The sequence below is a fragment of the Manis javanica genome, chromosome 7, assembly GCF_040802235.1.
Source record: "Manis javanica isolate MJ-LG chromosome 7, MJ_LKY, whole genome shotgun sequence".
NCBI lineage: Eukaryota > Metazoa > Chordata > Mammalia > Pholidota > Manidae > Manis > Manis javanica.
This window is the reverse complement of record NC_133162.1, coordinates 13,633,777-13,658,612: the sequence shown is the minus strand read 5'-3', so window position 1 is coordinate 13,658,612 and position 24,836 is coordinate 13,633,777. Positions and strand designations below refer to the sequence as shown.

At 36.1% G+C, this 24,836-nt stretch overlaps 1 protein-coding gene across 1 annotated transcript in view; it reads left to right on the top strand.

The window, feature by feature from the left end:
* CCDC172 (coiled-coil domain containing 172) overlaps positions 1 to 24,836 on the top strand; it is a 66,764-nt gene that overhangs the window by 24,457 nt on the left and 17,471 nt on the right. The window contains exons 4-7 of the mRNA XM_073241672.1: positions 3,072 to 3,188; positions 4,447 to 4,612; positions 19,138 to 19,239; positions 19,591 to 19,693. Of these exons, the coding sequence (XP_073097773.1) occupies positions 3,072 to 3,188; positions 4,447 to 4,612; positions 19,138 to 19,239; positions 19,591 to 19,693 (488 nt within the window). The remainder of the gene's footprint in view (positions 1 to 3,071; positions 3,189 to 4,446; positions 4,613 to 19,137; positions 19,240 to 19,590; positions 19,694 to 24,836) is intronic.

The window sequence follows — 24,836 nt, the reverse complement described above, 5'->3', positions numbered from 1 at the left end:
AAAAGACAACCTGCTGAAGAGGAGAAAATATTTGCAAGTCATATATCTAATAAAGGATTAATATCCAAAATATATAAAGAACTCATACAACTCAATAACAAAAAAACAATGTGACTAAACATGGACAATGGATATGAATAGACATTTTCCAAAAGAAGACATGAGCAATAGACATGAAAAGATGCTCAACGTCACTAATAGCCAGGGAAATGCAAATCAAAACCACAATGAGGTATCACCTCATACCTTATAGAATGGCTGTTATTAACAAGAAGTAACAAGTGTTGGTGAGGATATGGAGTAAAGAGAAAGGGAACCTTTGTGTATTGTTGGTGAGAAGGTAGAATGGTACAGCGCTATGGAAAACAGTGTGGAGGGTTCTCAAAAAGTAAAAGTAGAAATATCATATCCACTAGTTCTCCCTCTGGATATTTATCCAAAGAAAATGAAAACAAAATTCAAAAAGATATATTCACTCCTATGTTCATTGCAGCATTATCTGTAATAGCCAAAATATGTATAGAAACAACCTAAGTGACCATTGATGATAGATGAAAGATGATGTGTGTGCGGGTGCGCGCACGCACACACACACACACACACACACACACGGAATATTACTCAACCATAAAAAGGAATGAAATCTTGCTGTTTGTAACAACATGGATTGACCTTGAGAGTGTTCGCCTAAGTGAAATAAGTCAAAGACAAATACTAGATGATACCATTTATATGTAAAAATCTAAAAAAACATAATGAACAATGACAACAAAAAACTTGCAGAGAACAGACTGATGATTGCCAGAGGGGCAAAATATTGCAGGTGGGCAAAATTGGTGAAGAGGTCAAGAGGTACAAATTTCTAGTTATAAAATTAAATTTAAAACATGGGAATGTATTGTTCAGCATGGTGCCTATAGTCAATAATGTATATTTGAAAGTTGCTAGAAGTTCTCATTACAAGAAAAAAATTTTGTAACTTTGGTGACACATGGTGACTAGACTTACTGTGGTGATCATTTTTCAGTGCATACAAATATCAAATTATGTTGTACCCCTACAACTAACATAATTTTATTTATCAATTATGTCTCAATTTTAAAAGATATTTTTGAGTCATAATTTTACATCTCTTTTAGTATCTCCCCAATTCTGATCCTTACATTCCCTTATGACAAGTTGTGTTTCTGATGATAATTTGTTTTGTAAAATGACTTCATCTTGTGATATCAATATGGTCAGGGCTTTATTTAGGATAATAGTATAATTTTCTATAATAGTAGGTCTGGTTTTCAAACACAAGAATGTGAAAAATAATTTAAGAAATTGTGATAACAGAAAGAATAAAAGTTACAATGAGAAAAGCATTCTGCAGATAGATGGCGTTGAAAAGCTAGTTTAGTTTGTAAAAGTAACATGCTTGGTAGAGAAGATCTGGGTAGATCAAAAGTTTTTGTTCTTTTATTTCCATTAAAATATAAAGGTTTTTGTATTTCACTCTGTTATATATGTATGTTATATATATATTACTTTTATATATACATTATATATATATATTACTCTGTTACTATTAGAACTGTGTAGCTTCCACAACTCTACTTATTACTGTCTTCAACATGTGAATCAGCATATTGTAGTTATCTATTCTTACTTGACCTTCTTGACTTGAGATTTCCTAAACTCCTGCCTCTTTTTGTTATGCTGTTTCCCCTACTCGTAAATTCTTTTTTGTTTTGTTTTCATCACGGATTATAAGTGTTTAAAAAATTAATATTATTGTAATTTTTGTGTAGTTACTGACTGATTTTTTTATGTTGATTAATAAAAGGAAAATGTGGGAGCAAAAGTAAAGATAGAGTGTAAACAGAAAGTGGGAATGAAGAGGAGTAGATTAGTAATAGTAATAAAAGATGTAGAAAAGACCTCAACATGATAATTTACATAGAAGTTTAGGGAAGGAGGAAATTTATAAATATACCCTTCTTGTAAGTCTTGAATAGTTGTCTACTTTTCAGTTTTGACTATGTTTTATTTTTAGGTTATGCTAAAATATTCCAATTAAATGCCAATATATCTAATAGCTCTCTTAAAAAAATTTTTTTTTCCTTTTAAAGGAGGACATGAGTTCAGTGGTAATTTAAATCTTAGTTAGTGATAGCTGGAATGGAACACCTTAATTTCTGAACATGAATAATAAATTTGCTTAAGTCTTATTTGAAAATTCCTTAGTTTAGTAACTAATATTTTCTCCATTTTTAGTTTTGACAAGTCTTTTACAACAGGTAAGTGGTAGAAACAGAATCAGAATTTAGAAATTTTGACTCTGGAAAGCAAATACATGAAATTCTTTATTGGGTTAAACCAAAATTTATACAGCCTGCATTTGTCTCAAAGCATTCTTACTGGCTTCCTGACTTTCCTTTCCATTCATGGTCTCAAGAGATGCTTTCTTTACAGCCCAAATGAAATAGCAGTTATGTATCTAATATTAATGTTTATTATATCTTTTGCTAGTTAGATCCAAATGAGGTGTGAAATAAAAAAATGAGTTCTCAAACCTATTTGAAGACTTTAGCAGATTTGTGTTTTATTTAGTATAACTATAGTCATGGGACCAGGTTTTTGCCTGCAGTATGTAGAATTTATCTCATCATTTTATTAGTCATAATGTATACATGTTTAATTCATCTGTATCTTCCTTATAAGTGATGAGAATAGAAACTTGTTCTTTAAACAAGCTGTCTTGAAGCAGATTTTATTGTGTGTAATCGAAAAGCTTTAATACCTAAGCTTAGAAATGTGCTGGGTATTGGAAAGGAAAAAACACATTCTCTGCCCTTGAAGAGCCTGTAGTCTTGTTGAGAGAAGAGTTTATAAAAATTATAATTATAAAGCACTTACAAAATAATATATGATAGTACATATAATATGTTTTAATGTTACTTTTTTATTTTGCATTTTAAAGATTAATACAGAGATGTTTTACATTGTACAGATCTGTTCTATTAACTAACGCACCCTAAAATACCTAATTAATTGTGTCAATCTGATTTGTTTTTAACTTTATAAAGGTTCAGCAGCTTTCTGAAAAAGACTTCCTCTTACAGCTTTTGAGAACTTACGAAAATGCCTTAAAAAGACAGTGCAGTGAAATTACAAACCAAAGGAATATGCTTCTCCAAACTTTTGTAAGTTTCCAGCCAGTTAGAAAAATCTATTTCACTTAACTGTGTCAAAAAGTATAGGTATATATATACACACACACACACACACACACACACACACACACACACACACACACACATACATACTTACGTGTACTTTTAGAAAGTTATCCTATGCATATTGGCAGATATTCCTGTTCAGATATGGAAAAATATTAAGTGCTATTTAAAACCAGTTGGTAGAGTAATGTAGTTTGAAATAATTATATTGGCACGGATGCAATATAGAAACTATTTGCAATTGTAATAAGTGTAAAAGAAACAGTGAATCTGATTTGAATTGCTCAGTCTTTGAGAACTTGGTTTTAATGCTTTTGAAAGAGAGAGAGGGTCACACTTTATGCATGTTTATGGCTGTGAGGGAAAGAATGAAAAAAAACATTTTGTTTACCTTTCAGTAATAAGTGAGAATCAATAGAAAGAGTAGTTTCAAATGACAGGGCCAATTTAGGAATATGACTTGACTTGTAATTAATTGACATTTGAAAGAAAATACATTTTAAAATATTAATATATATATCTAAAGTGGAATCAGTAAACTTGGTGATTATGAATAACATAGCCAGTTTCTAAATGTAGTTCATAATTAGTTGATGTTTCTTAGAAAAATAGAAAAATACAGTAATGTTTAAGTTCTGGCAGTGTCAAAAAATTTTAAGTTCTAGCATTGTCAAGAGATTATGGAAATCCCTATTTCTTCTCCATGTGGATATTTCATAAAATGAAAACTGTTACTTAGAATTGAATTTGAAATAAATGTATAATTTTATCTTCCTTGTCTAGATTTTAAAAAGTATCCTTGGATTTCCTTATTTTTCTTTCTTTTTTTTAAATAATGCAATAATTCCCAGGAGTATAGATTTTCATTTTTAAGTTTGGTCATTTTTTATCACACAATTTTATATTGTGATGACAAAATAGTGCTATGGTTATAAGTTTACTACACAAACTCAGATATAGTGATGAGAAATAGAATTTCTACACTGGTAATTCTCCCAAAATATTAAGGATAAATTTTTCACATTAAATTGTGGGTGGTTGTTATATAATAGCTTCAGCTTTTTACTGATATTGCTGGAGAAGTAAAGCATTTTTGTGATAATACTGGGAAGTATAATTTTATGTTTTTGTTAATAACTCTGAATGATTGCATTTTAAATCACTAAGGAAAAATATTATTACAATTAACACCTGTGTTTTATCTTTTATTTCTGTTTTTCAGGATACTACAAAGAAAAAAATGACAGAGGAAGAGGAAAAATTTATTAAGGAAATTACAGACTTCAATAATGAGTATGCCATAACAAAGAAAAGAGAACTTTTGATGAAACAAAATGTCGAGATTGAAATATCTGACTTAGAAAACCAGGCAAACATTTTGAAAAAGGGTATGAGTACATATTACCACACCTAGCATTAAGGAAAATAATTATTTTGAATCAGTGGGTTTTCCAAGAATTTAACTTTTTTATAAACAAATTATAGATTACTGCAAAGCTATCCTTTTATCTTACTTGTCTTAATGGCAATGTATCTTTTATTGTGAGCATTTTCAAATTCTTTAGAAGTAGGTGTGACATGATCATTTGGCCATTTATTCAATAAGCAAATATCTACTTTTTTATGTGATAGACACTGCTCTAAATCCAGGAGATATAAAACTAAAAAGTGGAGGAATTAACTATGTAAGCAGATACTTACAGTACAATGTAAAAGAAGCTGTTAAAGGGGTAGTATTGGTGCTGTGATCCCCTTTTTACCATCAATACAGTTTAAATTACAAAACAAGGTTCCAGAGTGGGGTGGGAAGGATTTCATCTCGGGAACAGTAGTTTACAGGTTATTGTAATCTGTGATAAGATTCTGAACTCAAGAAATTGCTTAAGAGAGGAGAGGGTGAGTTAAAGAGATGTATAGGAAAAATGACAGGACTTTATCCCTGATTAATGTGGACAGAAATAAAGTCAAAGATGAATCACTATTTTCAGACTTAAGAGATTGGACAGAATGAGGTACCAGGAGGAAGAGCAGAAATGGAGAAGCCTGTCTGAGCTATATCCTTTTCTAAACAAAAAGGACTCTGTTTTGTTTCACTTAGTTTTATTTGGAGATGTCTATGGGATATACAAGTAGAGATTCCCAGGCAGTAGGTGGAAATTTGGTTGTGAGGCTGGTAAGGGAGATCAGAGCTAAAGTATTAAGTGCGGGACCAAATCCAGAGTTGTTGGTGACATCATTCAGAGGAAACATAGAAGGGGAACAAAGACCAGAGACAGAAACTGGGAAAGCATAGCTTTAAGGAAAGGAAGAAAAGAAAAATGAGACAGAGTAGGCAGAGGGCAAGAAGAGAACCGGCAGAGAGTAATGTTGAAGAGTAAAAATGTTTCACTCAAATGAGTGGGAATTGAAATCAGACATTAATTTGACAATCAGAAAATGTCAAGAGCAGTATCGTAAAGTGATAAAAGAAGACTGGTAGTAATAGATTGAGGAGTCAGTTGGACTTGAAGTATAGAATGAAAACATGAATATTAAATGGAAAATGCGTTTTTAATGGAAGCCTTTCTAAATTATATTGATACTTGGATGGCTTTAATAAATCGAGAATAAACATTGAACTTTTTATTGACTTGGAGCTATCTGTATGAATAATTTACTGGGTTTTTTTTACATATGAATTGTTATTATAATTATTAGGTAATATTTATTAGGCTTATACCATATAACAGCTACCATCTTGAAGATTATAAATGCTAAACTTAGGTTTATTTAATTTAAATCTTAATTTCACCTTTTAATAGCTGTGCAATTTGGGGCAAGGTGGTTAACTTTTCTTTGCCTCAATTTCCTCATCTGTAAGGATGAGGAGTAATAATAATGACCTTAACAAGGGTGTTGTGAGGATTCAATGAAATAATATTTAAGCACATAGAATGCTACTTGGTATATAAGTAAGCCCTCAAAAATATGAGGATTATACATTCTAATTATACTCATTTTACCAATGAAGGAAATAAGGTTCTTAAAGATTAATTGCTTGGGTAGAGTATTTACTTTGGGTAGAAGTACTTCACCATATGCACATCTGGGAACCTTTAAAAAAAATGATAAATGCTGAGTCTCTTCCCAAACCGACTGAATCAGAATCTCTAGGTAAATATAGGAAATATATATGTTTTAAAAGTTCCTTAGGTGATGCTGATGTGTACTTCTGTTTAATAACTATAAGTGTAGAATACAAAGTGAAAAAAGTACTAACCTGAGGAGATACTCTAAGTGAAACTAACTTCTTTAAAAAGTCATGGATATCACCACTTCTATTCAACATGCTATTGAAAATTTAGACAAATCAGTCAGGCAACAAAGAGAAATAAAAGGCATCCAAATTGGAAAGGATGAAATAAAATTATCTGCTACCTGATGACATAATCTTGTATGTAGAGCAGCTAAAGATTACACACACACACAAACACACAAAAAAACTGCTAAACCTAATAAATAAATATGACACCTAATACTTAAAGAGTGGAGGAGAAAGAAGAAGGAGAAAAGAAACCAAAAGAACCCTTAGATTCTGTATGAAATAGTGTAATAAGTGAGGTAAACTAGACTGTTAGATAGTAAGAAAGCTGTCCTTGAACCCTTGGTAACCATGAATCTGACACCTGCAATGGCAATAGTACATATTGATCGATAATCACCATAAATGTCAGTGGACTGAATGCACCAATCAAAACACATAGAGTTACTAAGTGGATACAAAAACAAGACCCCTCTCTTTGCTGCCTACAAGAGACTCACTTCAAACTCAAAGACATACATAGGTGAAAAGTGAAGGGATGGAAAAGATATTTCATGCAACTAATAGGGAGAAAAAAGCAGGAGTTGCAGTACTTGTATCAGAAAATATAGACTTCAAAACAAAGAAAGTCACAAGAGTCAAAGAGGACATTACATAATGATAAAGAGGTCAGACCAACAAGAGGATATAACCATTCTAAATATATATGCACCCAACACAGGAGCACCTACATATGTGAAACAAATACTAACAGAATTAAAGGGGGAAGTAGAATGCAATGCATTCATTTTAGGAGACTTCAACATACCACTCCAAAGGACAGCTCAACCAGATAGAAAATAAGTATGGAGATAGAGGCACTGAACAACACATTGGAACAGATGGACCTAACAGACATCTACAGAACACTCCACCCAAAAGTAGCAGAATATACATTCTTCTCAAGTGCACATGAACATTTTCAAGAATACATCAAATATTAGGCCACAAAAAGCCTCAGTAAATTCAGAAGGATTGAAATTGTACCAACCAGCTTCTCAGACCACAAAGGTATGAAACTAGAAATAACTTATGCAGAGAAAATAAAAAGGCCCACAGACACATGGAGGTTAACAACATGCTCCTAAATAATCAGTGGATCAACGACTAAATAAAACAGATCAGTATATGGAGACAAATGAAAACAACTCAACACCACAAAAAATCTGTGGACGCAGCAAAGGCCATGCTAAGACGAAGTATATCAAAATACATGTGTACTTCAGGAAAGAACAATCCCATATGATCAGTCTAAACTCACAGTTAAATTAGAAAAAGAACAAGTGAAGCCCAAAGTCAGTAGAAGAAGGGACATAATAAAGATCACAGCAGAAAAACAACAATCAAAGAAACCAGGAGCTTGTTCTTGGAGAAAATTAACAAAATAGATAAACCCCTAGCCACACTTACCAAGAAAAGAGAGTCTACACACATAAACAAAATCAGAAATGAGAAAGGAAAAATCACTATGGACACCACAGAAATACAAAGGATTATTAGAGAATGCTGTGAAAAATTATATGCTAACAAATTGGATAACCTAGATGAAATGGAAAAATTTCTAGAAAAATACAACCTTCCAAGGCTGACTCAGGAAGAAACAGAAAATCTGAATAGACAATTACCAGCAACAAAATTGAATTGGTAATCAAAAAACTACCTAAGACCAAAACCCCTGGACCACATGGCTTTACCACTGAATTTTATCAAATACTTACTGAAGATCTAGTACCCATCCTCCTTAAGCTTTCTAAAAAGTAGAAAAGGAGGGAATACTTCCAAACTCATTCTATGAGGCCTGCATCACTCTAATACCAAAACCAGGTAAAGACACCACACAAAAAAAATTACGGACCAATATCCCTGATGAACATAGATGCAAAAATAGTCAACAAAATATTAGCAAACCGAATTAAAAAATACATCAAAAAGCATCCATCATGATCAAATAGGATTTATTCTAGGGTTGCAAGAATGGTACAATATTCAAAAATCCATCAACATCATCCACGACCACAACAAAAAGGACATAAACCACCACATAATCATCTCCATAGATGCTGAAAAAGTATTTGACAAAATTCAAAATCTGTTTATGATAAGAACTCTCAACAAAATGGTACAGAGGGCAAGTACCTCAACATAATAAAGGCCATATGTGACAAAACCATAGCCAACATCATACTTAACAGTGAAAAGCTTCCTGCTCTCACCACTTTTATTCAACATAGTACGGGAGGCCCTAACAATGGCAATCAGACAGCACAAAGAACTAAAAGGCATTCACATTGTTAAAGAACAAGTTAAACTCTCACTGATTGCAGTTGACATGAAATTGTACATAAAAAAATCCGAAAGAATCCACCCCAAAACTACTAGAACTAATAGCTGAATTCAGTGAAGTTGCAAGGCACAAAATCAATACACAGAAACCTGTTGCATTCCTATACATTAATGATGAGCTAGCAGAAAGAGAAATCAGGAAAACAATTCCATCAAAAAGAATAAAATATTTAGGAAGAAACCTAACTGAGGAGGTAAAAGACCTGTACCTTGAGAACTACAAGACTCTCATGAGAGAAATTAAAGAAGACACTCAAAAATGGAAATATTACCCATGCTCATGGGTAGGAAGAATTAATATTGTCAAAATGGCCATCCTGCCTAAACCAATCTACAGATTCAGTACAATCCCTATCAAGATACCAATGGCATTCTTCAATGAACTAGAACAAATAGTTCTAAAATTTATACTGGACCACAAAAGATCCTGAATAGCCAAGACAATCCTGAGAACGAAGAATAATGCGGGGGGATTACACTCCCTGACTTCAAGCTCTACAAAGCCACAGTAATCAAGACAGTTTGGTACTGGCACAACAAAAGTCCCATAGACCAATGGAACAGACTAGAGAGCCCAGATATAAACCAAAGCATATATGGTCAATTAATATGTGACAAAGGAGCCATGGATATAAAATGGGGAAATGACAGCCTCTTCAACAACTGGTGTTGGCAAAACTGGACAGCTACATGTAAGAGAATGAAGGTGGATTACTGTCTAATTCCATACACAAAAATAAACTTGAAAGGGATCAAAGACATCAATGTAAGTCATGAAACCATAAAACTCATAGAGGGAAACTTAGTCAAAAATCTTTTGAATATAAACATGAGCAACTTTTTCCTGAACACATCTCCTCGGACAAGGGAAACAAAAGCAAAAATGAAAAAATGGTGCTACCACAAACTCAAAAGCTTCTGTACAGCAAAGAACACTATCAGAACAAAAAGTCATCCTACACTATGGGAGAATATATTCTTAAATGACATCCAACAGGGGGTTAACATAAAAAATACAGAAAAAACTCAGATGCCTCAACACTGAAGAAGCAAATAACCCGATCAAAAAGTGAGTGGAGATAGTAGGGATGGGATTAAAGATGGCGGCGTGAGAGGAGAGACAGAGGCTTCCTCCTAAAACTGGATACAATTAGAAAATTTAATTGGCATAACTAATCCTGAGAGAGCAGCAGGAAAGAGGATGGCGCCAGACTGCACACACCTGGAGAAAAGAGCAGACCTCACCAAACGGGGAAATGTACCAGAGCTGTGGCTCCGTGGGACCCGAGCCCCTCTCCCACCCCAGCTCACTGGTGGGAGGAAGAGAAATGGAACAGGGAGGGAGTGGAAGTCTTGGGACTGCTGAATACCTAGCTCCAGAGATCTGTGCTGGGAGTACAAACCTACATTTCATGGTGCGTTCATGAGACTCGCATGACTACCAGGTTGGAAAGTTAATACAGGCAGAGTTCCTGGGAAGACTGGGATTCCAGCTGCTTGTGGAAAGCAGGGATCCATATCCGGCTGCTCTGGGACAAAAGCATACCTGTGTGCCCGGCCCACTGGCTCAGGTAGTGGAGACAGGCATTGCAGCCGGGAGATGGGGAACAACTCTTTCCTCCCCCGAGGCACCAGTACCTCTCTGCTGTGACATCTGACATTGCTTCAGGGGCTGAGCAGCTCCAGAATAGAGCTTCTGGACACTAGAGGGCACCATATACAAACATGAAACGCCAAAGGAACCTTGTCAAGAGTAAAATTGTTAATACAACTCCCAAGAAAGATTTAAATGATATGGACCTCATGACTCTTCCTGAAAGGGAGTTCAAAATAAAAATCATCAACATTCTAATGGAGGTACGGAAAGACATCCAAAAACACAGGACTGAATTCAGGTCAGAGATCCAATCATTGAAGAGCATGATGGAGGGTATTAAAAGCATGTTGGATATGGTAGAGGAGACAATAAATGAAATAGAAACTAGAGAAGAGGAATACAAAGAAGCTGAGGTGCAGAGAGAAAAAAGGATCTCTAAAAATGAAAGAATATTGAGAGGACTGTGTGACCAATCCAAGCGGAATAATATTCGCATTATAGGGATACCAGAAGAAGAAGAGAGAGAGAAAGGGACAGAAAGCATCTTTGAGGAGGTAGTTGCTGAAAACGTCCCCAATCTGGGGAAGGAGGTAGTCTCAGGCCATGGAGATCCACAGATCTCCCAACACAAGGGACCCAAGGAAGAAAACACCAAGACACATAGTAATTAAAATGGGAAAGATCAAGGATAAGGACAGCCTGTTAAAAGCAGCCAGAGGCAGAAATAAGATCACATACAAAGGAAAGCCCATCAGGCTAACATCAGACTTTTCAGCAGAAACCTTACAGGCCAGAAGGGAGTGGCATGATGCAGAAGGGCCTGGAACCAAGATTTCTTTATCCAGCAAGATTATCATTTAAATTTGAAGGAGGGATTAAACAATTTCCAGATAAGCAAAAGCTGAGAGAGTTTACTTCCCACAAACCATCTCTGCAGTCTATTTTGGAGGGACTACTATAGATGGAAGTGTTCCTAGGGTTGGATAGCTGTCACAGGAGCTAGTAAAACCATGGTAGAGAGGGTGGAGCAGCTGATTGCGAGGCAAATGCAAACTTAAATTGACTATCCCCAAAGACAATCAAGGGATAGACAAAAATTATAAAATTTGATACCTAATATATAAAGAATGAAGGAGGAAGAAAAAGGAGGAGAAATAGAAAAGAACCTTTAGATTTTGTTTGTAATAGCATGCTGAGTTAAGTTAGACTCTTAGATAGTAACGAAAGTAACCTGGAACCTTTGTTAACCATGAATATAAAGCCTGAAATGGCAATAAGTACATACCTATTGATAATCACCCTAAATGTAAATGGACTGAATGCACCAATCAAAAGACATAGAGTCACTGAATGGATAAGAAAACAAGACCCATCTATATGCTGCTTACAAGAGACTCACCTCAAACCCAAAGACATGCACAGACTAAAAGTCAAGAGATGGAAAAAGATATTTCATGCAAACAGGGAGAAGAAAGCAGGTGTTGCAGTACTAGTATCAGACAAAATCAACTTCAAAACAAAGAAAGTAACATGAGATAAAGAAGGACATTACATAATGATAAAGGGCTCAGTCCAACAAGAGGATATAACTATTCTAAAAATATATGTACCCAACACAGGAGCACCAGCATATGTGGAACAAATACCAACAGAACTAAAGGAGGAAATAGAATGCAATTCATTCATTTTAGGAGACTTCAAAACACCACTCACTCCAAAGGACAGATCCACCAGACAGAAAACAAGTAAGGACACAGACACTGAACAACACACTAGAACAGATGAACCTAAGAGACATCTATAGAACTCTACACTTTTCTATAGAAAAGCAACAGGATACACATTCTTCTCAAGTGCACATGGAACATTCTCCAGAATAGACCACATACTAGGCCACAAAAAGAGCCTTGGTAAATTCAAAAAGATTGAAATCCTACCAACCAACTTTTCAGACGACAAAGATATAAGACTAGAAATAAATTGTACAAAGAAAGCAAAAAGGCTCACAAACACACAGAGGCTTAACAACACGCTTCTAAATAGTCAATGGATCAATGACCAAATTAAAATGGAGATCCAGCAATATATGGAAACAAATGACAACAACAACACAAAGCCCCAACTTTGTGTGGGACGCAGCGAAAGCAGTCTTAAGAGGAAAGTATATAGCAACCCAGGCATATTTAAAGAAGGTAGAACAATCCCAAGTGAATAGTCTAACATCACAATTATCAAAATTGGAAAAAGAAGAACAAATGAGGCCTAAAGACAGCAGAAGGAGGGACATAATAAAGATCAGAGAAGAAATAAACAAAATTGAGAAGAATAAAACAATAGCAAAATTCAATGAAACCAAGAGCTGGTTCTTTGAGAAAATAAACAAAATAGATAAGCCTCTAACCAGACTTATTAAGAGAAAAAGAGAATCAACACATCAACAGAATCAGAAACGAGAAAGGAAACATCACAACGGACCCAACAGAAATACAAAGAATTATTAGAGACTACTATGAAAACTTATGTGCTAAGAAGCTGGAAAACCTAGAAGAAATCCTAGAAAAATACAACCTTCCAAGACTGCCAAGGAAGAAACACAAAATCTAAACAAACCAAGTGCCAGCAAAGAAATTGAAGTGGTAAACAAAAAAGTACCCAAGGAAAAAAACCCTGGGTCAGATGGATTTACCTTGGAATTTTATCAGACATACAGGGAAGATACAATACCCATTCTCCTTAAAGTTTTCCAAAAAACAGAAGAGGAGTGAATACTCCCAAACTCATTCTGTGAAGCCAACATCACCCTAATACCAAAACCAGGCAAAGACCCAACCAAAAAAGGAAATTATAGACCAATATCCCTGATGAATGTAGATGCAGAAATACTCAATAAAATATTAGCAAACTGAATTCAAAAATATATCAAAAGGATCATACACCACGACCAAGTGGGATTCATCCCAGGAATGCAAGGATGGTACAACATTCCAAAATCCATCAACATCATCCACCACATAAACAAAAAGAAAGACAAAAACCACATGATCATCTCCATAGATGCTGAAAAAGCATTCAACATAATTCAACATTCATTCATGATAAAAACTCAGCAAAATGGGAATAGAGGGCAAGTACCTCAACATAATAAAGGCCATATATGATAAACCCACAGCCAACATTATACTGAAGAGCGAGAAGTTGAAAGCTTTTCCTCTGAGATTGGGAACAAGACAAGGATGCCCACTCTCCCCACTGTTATTTGACATAGTACTGGAGGTCCTAGCCACGGCAATTAGACAAAACAAAGAAATACAAGGAATCCAGATTGGTAAAGAAGTCAAACTGTCACTATTTGCAGATGACATGATATTATACATAAAAAAACCCTAAAAGACTCCACTCCAAAACTACTAGAACTGATATCGGAATACAGCAAAGTTGCAGGATACAAAATTAACACACAGAAATCTGTGGCTTTCCTATACACTAACAATGAACTAATAGAAAGAGAAATCAGGAAAACAATTCCATTCACAATCGCATCAAAAAGAATAAAATACCTAGAAATAAATCTAGCCAAAGAAGTGAAAGACCTATACCCTGAAAACTATAAGACACTCTTAAGAGAAATTAAAGAGGACACTAACAAATGGAAACTCATCCCATGCTCTTGGCTAGGAAGAATTAATACTGTCAAAATGGCCATCCTGCCCAAAGAAATATATAGATTCGATGCAATCCCTATCAAATTACCAACAACATTCTTCAACGAACTGGAACAAATAGTTCAAAAATTCATATGGAAACACCAAAGACCCTGAATAGCCAAAGCAATCCTGAGAAGGAAGAATAAAGTGGGGGGAATCTCATTCCCCAACTTCTAGCTGTACTACAAAGCCATAGTAATCAAGACAATTTGGTACTGGCACAAGAACAGAGCCACAGACCAGTGGAACAGATTAGAGACTCCAGACATTAACCCAAACATATATGGCCAATTAATATTCGATAAAGGAGCCATGGACATACAATGGGGAAATGACCATCTCTTCAACAGATGGTGCTGGCAAAACTGGACAGCTACATGTAGGAGAATGAAACTGGATCACTGTCTAACCCCATACACGAAAGTAAATTCAAAATGGATCAAAGACCTGAATGTAAGTCATGAAACCATAAAATTCATTGAAAGAAACATAGGCAAAAATCTCTTGGACATAAACATTAGTGACTTCTTCATGAACATATCTCCCTGGGCAAGAAAAACAAAAGCAAAAAATGAACAAGTGGGGAGATGGGATTAAAGATGGTGGGGTGAGAAGAGAGACAGAGGCTTTCTCCTAAAACTGGATACAATTAGAAAATTTAATTGATGCAACTAATCCTGAGAGAGCAACAGGAAAGAGGACGGCATCAGACTGCACACACCTGGAGAAAAGAGCAGACCTCAGCGAATGGGGTAACGTTCCAGAGCTGTGGCTCCACAGGACCCGATCCCCTCCCGCACCCCAGCTCACTGGTGGGAGGAAGACAAATGGAGCAGGGAGGGAGTGGAAGGCTTGGGACTGCTGAATACCTAGCTCTGGAGATCTGCTCTGGGAGCACAAACCTATATTTCATGGGGCTTTCGTGAGACTTGCATGACTACCGGGTTGGAAATTTAATACAGACAGAGTTCCTGGGGAGATTGGGATTCTGGCTGCTTGTGGAAAGCAGGGATCTATATCTGGCTGCTCTGGGACAAAAACTTTTACCTGTGTGACCGGCCTACTGGCTCAGGCAGTGGAGACAGGCACAGCAGCCAGGAGGTGGGGAACAGCTCTTTCCTACCCCCAGGCACCAGTACCGCTACCCTGTGACCCCCGACATTGCTTCAGGAGCTGAGCAGCTCCAGAATAGAGCTTCTGGACACTAGAGGGCGCCATATACAAACATGAAATGGCAAAGGAACCTTGTCCAGAGTAAAATTGTTAATACAACTCCTGAGAAAGATTTAAATGATATGGACCTCATGACTCTTACTGAAAAATGAACAAGTGTGACTATATCAAGCTGAAAAGCTTCTGTACAGCAAAGGACACCATCAATAGAACAAAAAGGTACCCTACAGTATGGGAGAATATATTCGTAAATGACAGATCCGTTAAAGGCTTGACATCCAAAATACATAAAGAGCTCATGTACCTCAACAAACAAAAAGCAAATAATCCAATTAAAAAATGGTCAGAGGAGCTGAGCAGACAGTTCTCCAAAGAAGAAATTCAGATGGCCAACAGACACATGAAAAGATGCTCCACATCACTAGTTATCAGAGAAATGCAAATTAAAACCACAATGAGATATCACCTCACACCTCACAATGAGATATGACTACCATCCAAAAGACAAACAACAACAAATGTTGGTGAGGTTGTGGAGAAAGGGGAACCCTCCTACACTGCTGGTGGGAATGTAAATTAGTTCAACCATTGTGGAAAGCAGTGTGGAGGTTCCTCAGAATGCTCAAAATAGAAATACCATTTGACCCAGGAATTCCACTCCTAAGAATTTACCCAAAGAATGCAGTAGCCCAGTTTGAAAAAAACATATGCACCCCTATGTTTATCGCAGCACTGTTTACAGTAGCCAAGAAATGGAAGCAAACCAAGTGTCCATCAGTAGATGAATGGATAAAGAAGAGGTGGTACATACACACAAGGGACTAATACTCAGCCATAAGAAAAAAACAGATCCTACCATTCGCAGCAACATGGATGGTGCTAGAGGGTATTATGCTCAGTGAAATAAGCCAAGCAGAGAAAGACAAATACCAAATGCTTTCACTCATCTGTGGAAAATAAGAACAAAGGAAAAACTGAGGGAGCAAAACAGCAGCAGACTCACAGAACCCAAGAATGGACTAACAGTTACCAAAGGGAAAGAGACTGGGGAGGATGGGAGGGTAGGGAGGGATAAGGGCAGAGAAGAAGAAAGGGGTATTACGATTAGCATGTATAATGTGGGGGCTGTGGGAAAGCAGAGGGCTGTGCAACACAGAGAAGACAAGTAGTGATTCTACAACATCTTATAATGCTGATGGACAGTGACTGTAATGGTGTTTGTGGGGGGAACTTGGGGTAGGGGAGAGCCTAGTAAACATAGTGTTCTTCATGTAATTGTAGATTAATAACAAAATTTTTAAAAAAGTAAAAAAAAGTGATTGGAGGATATGAATAGACACTTCTCCAAAGAAGAAATTCAGGTGGCCAACAGGCACATGAAAAAATGCTCCACATCACTAATCATCAGGGAAATGCAAATTAAAACCACAATGATTTATCACCTCACACTAGTTAGTATGGCCAACTTCCAAAAGACAAGAAACAACAAATGCTGGCAAGGATGCGAAGAAAGGGGAACCCTTCTACGATGTTGGTGGGAATGTAAATTAGTTACCATCGTGGAAAGCAATATGGAGGTTCCTCAAAAACTAAAAATAGAAATACCATTTGACACAGGAATTCTACTCCTAGGAATTTACCTGAAGAAAACAAGATCCCAGATTTAAAAAGACATATGCACCCCTATGTTTATCGCAGTACTATTTAGCCAAGATATGGAAGCAGCCTAAGTGTCCATCAGTAGATAAATGGATAAAGAAGGTGTGGTACATATACACAATGGAATATTATTCAGCTATAAGAAGAAAACAAATCCTGCCATTTGCAACAACATGGATGGAGCTAGTGGGTATTAAGCTCAGTGAAATAAGCCAGGCGGAGAAAGGCAAGTATCAAATGATTTCACTCATTTGTGGAGTACAACAAAACAAAATTCAGTGAACAAAACAGCAGGAGACTCACAGATTCCAAGAAGGGTCTAACAGTTACCAAAGGCGAGAGGTAGAGAAGGGTAGGTGGGGAAGGAGGGAGAAGGGGTTTGAAGGGCATTATGATTGGCACACATGGTATGTGTGTGGGTTCATGGGGAAGACAATGTAGCACAGAGAAAAGTAGTGACTCTGTGGCATTTTACTATGCTGATGGACAGTGACTGTCATGGGGTGTGGGAGGACTTGATAATATGGGTGAATGTAGTAACCACAATGTTGATCATGTGAAACCTTTATAAGAGTGTACATCAATGATAACCTTAATTTTTAAAAACTACATTTCATTGTACACACTATATATATGGCTATAAGCTTCTACAATATTGATAATATTGTTTCCTCTACCTAGAATGCCATTCGTCCCTTTATTTCTACAACAAACTCCAACTTGGCCCTCTTTTTGGGGTTTTGGTTTGTACCAGATTCTTTTGATGTTTCTTATTTGTAATGAATAATATGGAATAATAACATTGTGCAGGTGGTGCTCTCTAGTGCTCAATAGCTTTACTGTCTGGAGTTGCTCAGCACCTGAAATGATGGTGAGGGTTACATTCCAGTGGTCCTGGTGCCACCAGGAGGAATAATCTCTTTCCTGGTTCTCGGTTGCAGTCTCTCCCTCAACGGCTCTGGCCAGTGAGCCAACTGCACAGGGAGCAGCCTCTATGCTATGCCCCTGTAGCTGCTGTAAGTGGGGCCACCCTCTGGCTGTCCTGGCACAATGGTGGGCCAGCAGGTTTGCAAGCTGGTGCTGACTGGGAGGAAGGAGTGACTGGCTGCTTATTTCAGTGGGGGCGGCATCAGGTTGCATTGCCAGCTAGGGGGATGGAGCGCCTGTAGCTCCTGAAAGTTCACAACCTGCTGGGCTGAGTGTGCTGGGACAATTTTGTCCACCTGTCTTTTCTCCTCAGCAGCAAGCTTTGTGCAATCCTTGCCCCTTTAACATCCCTCTCATTGGGAAGTCTCTCAGAGTGCCTGCCTTTCTTTTGTCCCAAAGTGGCTGGTTGTGGGTACCTGTTCTCCACAAGCAGCTGGAATCTAGGTCTCTCTGAGTATTCTGCCTGTCTTTGCTTTCCAGCCCCACTAATCTCCACAGCACCATGAAATGTAACTTTGTACTCCCAGAGCAGATCTCCAGGGCTGGGTGTCCAGCAGTCTTAGGTCTCCCCTTCCTCTCTCTCCCTGCTCCGTTTCTCTTCCTCCTGCTGGTGAGCTGGGGTGGAGGAAGGGCTGGGGTCTCGCCAGATTATGGCTTTGCTACTTTACCCTTTTCCATGAGATCTTCTCTTTTCTCCAGATGTAGGCAGTCTGTTGTAGTCTTCTTTCCTGTTGCTCTTTCAGGATTAGTTTTATTTATATTTTCGTACTATATGTGGTTTTGGGAGGAGGTTTCTGTCTCACTTCTCATGCTGTCATCTTTATAAGTCTAAAGTGTATACAATGTAATTTTAAATATTCTTTTGTTATGAAGGCTGGAGTTTTCTTATCTCATTGAGGAACATGTTTTACTTAGTGATACTACATTATTTTGAATTCTTTTTGGTAGTCTGTCAACTGACATACATGTTTGTGTGCAGTTGTTACTTAATGAATCCTGGTCTGTTATTACAAACAGTTCCTAGATGAACAAAGGAAGATTGTTGGGGCTTAAAATTGATGGTATGCTGCTTAAATTTTTACTACACAAGAAAAAATTTATAATTGCTGACATATTTAAGGCAAAGCCTAAATAAATAAAGTATGTTTTTATTTGTCTATTTGTTTCTAGAAATGAAGTCAATGGAACATGAAAGTGGCCAGTTAAATGAACTTCAAAAAGAAAAGAGTGAATTAATAGAAGAATTATTTACTCTGCAGAAAAAACTTAAAGGTATGATCTTTGTGAATTAGTTTTATTTTGCTGATGAATATAGTTACATACACATGATTGGGTTGTGTTATTCTTTCAACATGTATTCACATATGTGGCTATAGTGCTATTATTGGTATAAAAAAGAAATAGGTAAAACACTGAATTGAAACGTTAAATCTGACATTTTTAACGTTACAAATTTTATTATCTTTTCTTGTGCTCTTAATTGCTATATTAGAGTAGGAAAATAAAAATCATTGGTACATACATTTTGCATTAAGTGCCACAAATTAGAGCATTATTTTTGTGAATGAATAAAGATAACTTTTATATTTTTAGAAGATTATAAAAGTTTTCTTAATTGTTTAGTTTTTGAAGATAAAAAGAATGAAGCCATTTGTACTACCAAATACCTAGAGGCAGAAAAAATAAAAATCAATGAAAAGCCTCAAAATGATGCTGAATGCTTAAGGTAAGAATTGCCTATTATACTTTGATAAAATCTGATAATTTTTCTAGTTGTCATAGATTTCAACATAAAGCTGAATGCAATAGTTTTTTTTTTTTAACTTCCAGATGAAAACATTATGTCTTTCCATGTGTATTCTCAAACATACTAATAAGCAAATGCTTCACTGGCTAGAAATCATGACCCATGGGTTTCATTATGTATCAGGTTGATAATACTGAAATCAGTTTTATCTTTTCTTCTACCTCATGGACTCAGTGTTATTCATAATCCTAGTAGATGAAGACAGAGTATTGGTTCCATAATTCTCCTTTCTCTTATTCCTTTTTTATAAAAATGGTTGAAACTGCTTTTTATCTTTCTAGATTTCAGGGGGAATAATAATAATCTATTTTACTTGAAATTTATTATTCTGGTTTTGTGCCTAAAGAATGGAAATGAATTTTCTTTATGAAATAATTTAGTTATGTATTTGGATATGAAGTATTTCTTATGTATTTGGGTAATGGAAAAATGGCTGATGTTAGAAATGACATAGTCATACACACAAGAAGAACCCCCCAGTTGATTAATTTTGCTATTTATTAATAATTCAATGTTACATTTTGCTGGCTTAATTTTAAAAAAGTTCTTTTATTTTCTTCACTTAATATAAGGAAAGAAACCTCATTACCAAATCTGTGAAGAAGGAAATTAAACCTTCTTTCACATAAATCATATAGAAATATGTCCAGTAGAGCTGAACAAATGCTTCATATTAGCAGTGTATTGCTTTAGGCCATAATTATAGAAGATTGTTAGAAAATATTTGCAATTTAATTTTGTGTTAAGTTTTATAAGCATGAAATATCAATCTCTTGGGTGATATGTGTGATGCAGATCGAGTTTTTATAATAACAATCTGCTCATTTTGTTTTTTACACTTTTATAAGTGGTAATGCCCACTGGTATCATTATAGTTAGTAATGTAAGGGCTTCCAATATGAACTCCATTTTTGTGGGTTTATCACTCAGTCATAAAAATTTGCCCTGGGTTAAAATTAAACACACAAAGTCTGTTAAAGAATGCTTTTTCCTTCAGAGATGGTAGCAGATTAAATTTGGATAGAAAGAAACATCAGTCTATATACCTAGCCAATTCTTTGCATTTTAGCAGCTATTAAATGAAATGCCATTATTTGTCAATTCCCACCTGAAATTCTTTGATATGTGTAGCTTGATTTCCTATTGTAAGTTTATGATATGTTCCATGGAAGTTATTTCAAGTATGAAGAACAGTAAAAAACACTGAGTATAAATATTTTAGGAAAGAGGGTCATTAGTCTTATAATTAATGCAATACCAAGAAGCTAATGATAGCAATAAATGATAATGTCACTTAGTCAACATCATGAAAGCCAAAATTATGTTGGTTTTATCCCTAACTTCTGGAGTAGTCTTTTTCATCTGTGCATTCAAATGTACTGAATTCTGTAATAGTTGCCTTTTTCTTAGATTTTCAGGTTTAACTGCTCTTTGGAGTGGATGCTATTTTTGCTATCATTAATGTACAATTCCATGAACAACATTATGGTTACTAGACTCCCCTTTATTATCAAGTCCCCACCACATACCCCATTACAGTCACTGTCCATCAGCATAGTAAGATGCTATAGAATCACTACTTATCTTCTCTGTGTTATACTGCCTTCCCCATGTCCCCGCTACCCACATTATATGTGCTAATCATAATGCCCCTTTTTCCCCCTTATCCCTCCCTTCCCACCCATCCTCCCCAATCCCTTTCCCTTTGGTAACTGTTAGTCCCTTCTTGGGTTCTGTGAATCTTCTGCTATTTTGTTCCTTCAGTTTTTTCTTTGTTCTTATACTCCACAGATTAGTGAAATCATTTGATACTTGTCTTTCTCCACCTGGCTTATTTCACTGAGCATAATACCCTTTAGCTCCATCCATGTTGTTGCAAATGGTGGGATTTGTTTTCTTCTTATGGCTGAATAATATTCTGTTGTGTATATTTACCACATCTCTATCCATCTACTGATGGACACTTAGGTTGTTTCCATTTCTTGGCAATTGTAAATAGTGCTGTGATAAGTATAGGGGTGCATATGTCTTTTTGAATCTGGGATCTTGTTTTCTTCAGGTAAATTCTTAGGAGTGGAATTCCTGGGTCAAATGGTATTTCTATTTTGAGTTTTTTGAGGAACCTCCATACTCCTTTCCACAATGGTTGAACTATTTTACATTTCCACCAGCAGGAGGGTTCCCCTTTCTCCACATCCTCTCCAACATATGCTGTTGTTTGTCTTTTGGATGTTGGCCATCCTAACTGGTGTGTGGTGATATCTTATTGTGGTTTTAATTTGCATTTCTCTGATGATTAAGGATGTGGAGCATCTTTTCATGTGCCTGTTGGCTATCTGAATTTCTTCTTTGGAGAAGTGTCTGTTCAGATCCTCTGCCCATTTTTTAATTGGATTATTTGCTTTTTCTTTGTTGAGGTGCATGAGCTCTTTATATAATTTGGATGTCAACCCCTTATTGGATATGTCATTTATGAATATATTCTCCCACACTGTAGGATGTCTTTTTGTTCTACTGATGGTGTCCATTGCTGTACAGAAGCTTTTTAGTTTGATATAGTCCCACTTGTTCATTTTTGCTTTTGTTTCCTTTGCCCAGGGAGATATGCTCATGAAGAAGTTGCTCATGTTTATGTCCAAGAGATTTTTTCCTGTGTTTTTTTCTAAGAGTTTTATGGTTTCATGATTTATGTTCAGGTCTTTGATCCATTTTGAGTTTACTTTTGTGTATGGGGTTAGACAGTAATTCAGTTTCATGCTCTTACATGTAGCTGTCCAGTTTTGCCAACACCAGTTATTGAAGAGGCTGTTCATTTCCCCATTGTATATCCATGGCTCCTTTATCGTATATTAATTGACCATGTATACTTGGGTTTATATCTAGGCTCTCTAGTCTGTTCCATTGGTCTATGGGTCTTTTCTTGTGCCAGTACCAAATTTTCTTGATTACTGTGGCTTTGTAGTAGAAGTTGAAGTCAGGGAGCGAAATACCCCCACTTTATTCTTCCTTCTCAGGATTGCTTTGGCTATTTGCTGTCTTCTGTGATTCCATATGAATTTTTGAACTATTTGTTCCAGTTAATTGAAGAATGCTGTTGGTAATTTGATAGGGATTGCATTGAATCTGTATATTGCTTTGCGCAGGATGGCCATTTTGATGATATTAATTCTTCCTAGCCAGGAGCATGGGATGAGTTTCCATTTGTTAGTGTCCTCTTTAGTTTCTCTTAAGAGTGTCTTATAGTTTTCAGGGTATAGGTCTTTCACTTCCTTGGTTAGGTTTATTCCTAGGTATTTTAATCTTTCTGATGCAATTGTGAATGGAATTGTTTTCCTGATTTCTCTTTCTATTTAGTTCATTGTTACTGTATAGGAAAGCTGCAGATTTCTGTGTGTTAATTTTGTATGCTGCTACTTTGCTGGATTCCAGTATTCTAGTAGTTTTGAAGTGGAGTCTTTAGGGTTTTTTATGTACAATAGCATGTCATCTGCTAATAGTGACAGTTTAACTTCTTTACCAATCTGGATTCCTTGTATTTCTTTGTTTTGTCTAATTGCCATGGCTAGGACCTCCAGTACTATGTTGAATAACAGTGGGGAGAGTGGGCATCCCTGTCTTGTTCCCCATCTCAGAGGAAAAGCTTTCAGCCTCTCGCTGTTCAGTATGATGTTGGCTGTGGGTTTATCATATATGGCCTTTATTATGTTGAGGTACTTGCCCTCTATTCCCATTTTGTTGAGAGTTTTTATCATAAGTGGTTGTTCAATTTCATCTAATGCTTTTTCAGCATCTATGGAGATGATCATGTGGTTTTTGTCCTTTTTGTTGATGTGGTGGATGATGTTGATAGATTTTGGAATGTTGTACCATCCTTGCATCCCTGGAATGAATCCCACTTGGTCATGGTGTTTGATCCTCTTGATGTATTTTTGAATTCAGTTTGCTAATATTTTGTTGAGTATTTTTGCATCAATATTCATCAGGGATATTGGTCTGTAGTTTTTCTTTTTTGGTGGGGTCTTTGCCTGGTTTTGGAATTAGGGTGATGTTGGCTTCATAGAATGAGTTTGGGAGTATTCCCTCCTCTTCTGTTTTTGGAAAGGAGAATGGGTATTATGTCTTCTCTGTATGTATGATAAAATTCCGAGGTAAATCCATCTGGCCCCAGGGTTTTGTTCTTGGGTAGTTTTTTTATTACTGATTCAATTTCGTTGCTGGTAATTGGTCTGTTTAGATTTTCTGTTTCTTTCTGGATCAGTCTTGGAAGATTGTATTTTTCTAGGAAGTTGTCCATTTCTCCTAGGTTTTCCAGCTTGTTAGCATATAGGTTTTCATAGTATTCTCTAATAATTTTTTGTATTTCTGTGGGGTCTGTCGTGATATTTCCTTTCTTATTTCTGATTCTGTTGATGTGTGTTGACTCTCTTTTTCTTTTAATAAGTCTGGTTAGAGGCTTATCTATTTTGTTTATTTTCTCAAAGAACCAGCTCTTGGTTTCATTGATTTTTGCTATTGTTTTATTCTTCTCAATTTTATTTATTTCTTCTCTGATCTTTATTATGTCCCTCTGTCTGCTTAGGCCTCATTTGTTCTTCTTTTTCCAATTTTGATAATTGTGACATTAGACTATTCATTTGGGATTGTTCTTCCTTCTTTAAATATGCCTGGGTTGCTGTATACTTTCCTCTTAAGACTGCTTTCGCTGCATCCCACAGAAGTTGGGGCTTTGTGTTGTTGTTGTCATTTGTTTCCATATATTGCTGGATCTCCATTTTAATTTGGTCATTCATCCATTGATTATTTAGGAGCATGTTGTTAAGCCTCCATGTGTTTGTGAGCCTTTTTGCTTTCTTTGTACAGTTTATTTCTTGTTTTATAACTTTGTGGTCTGAAAAGTTGGTTGGTAGGATTTCAATCTTTTTTAATTTACTGAGGCTCTTTTTGTGGCCTAGTATGTGGTCTATTCTGGAGAATGTTCCATGTGCACTTGAAAAGAATGTGTATCCTGTTGCCTTTGGATGTAGAGTTCTATAGATGTCTATTAGGTCCATCTGTTCTATGG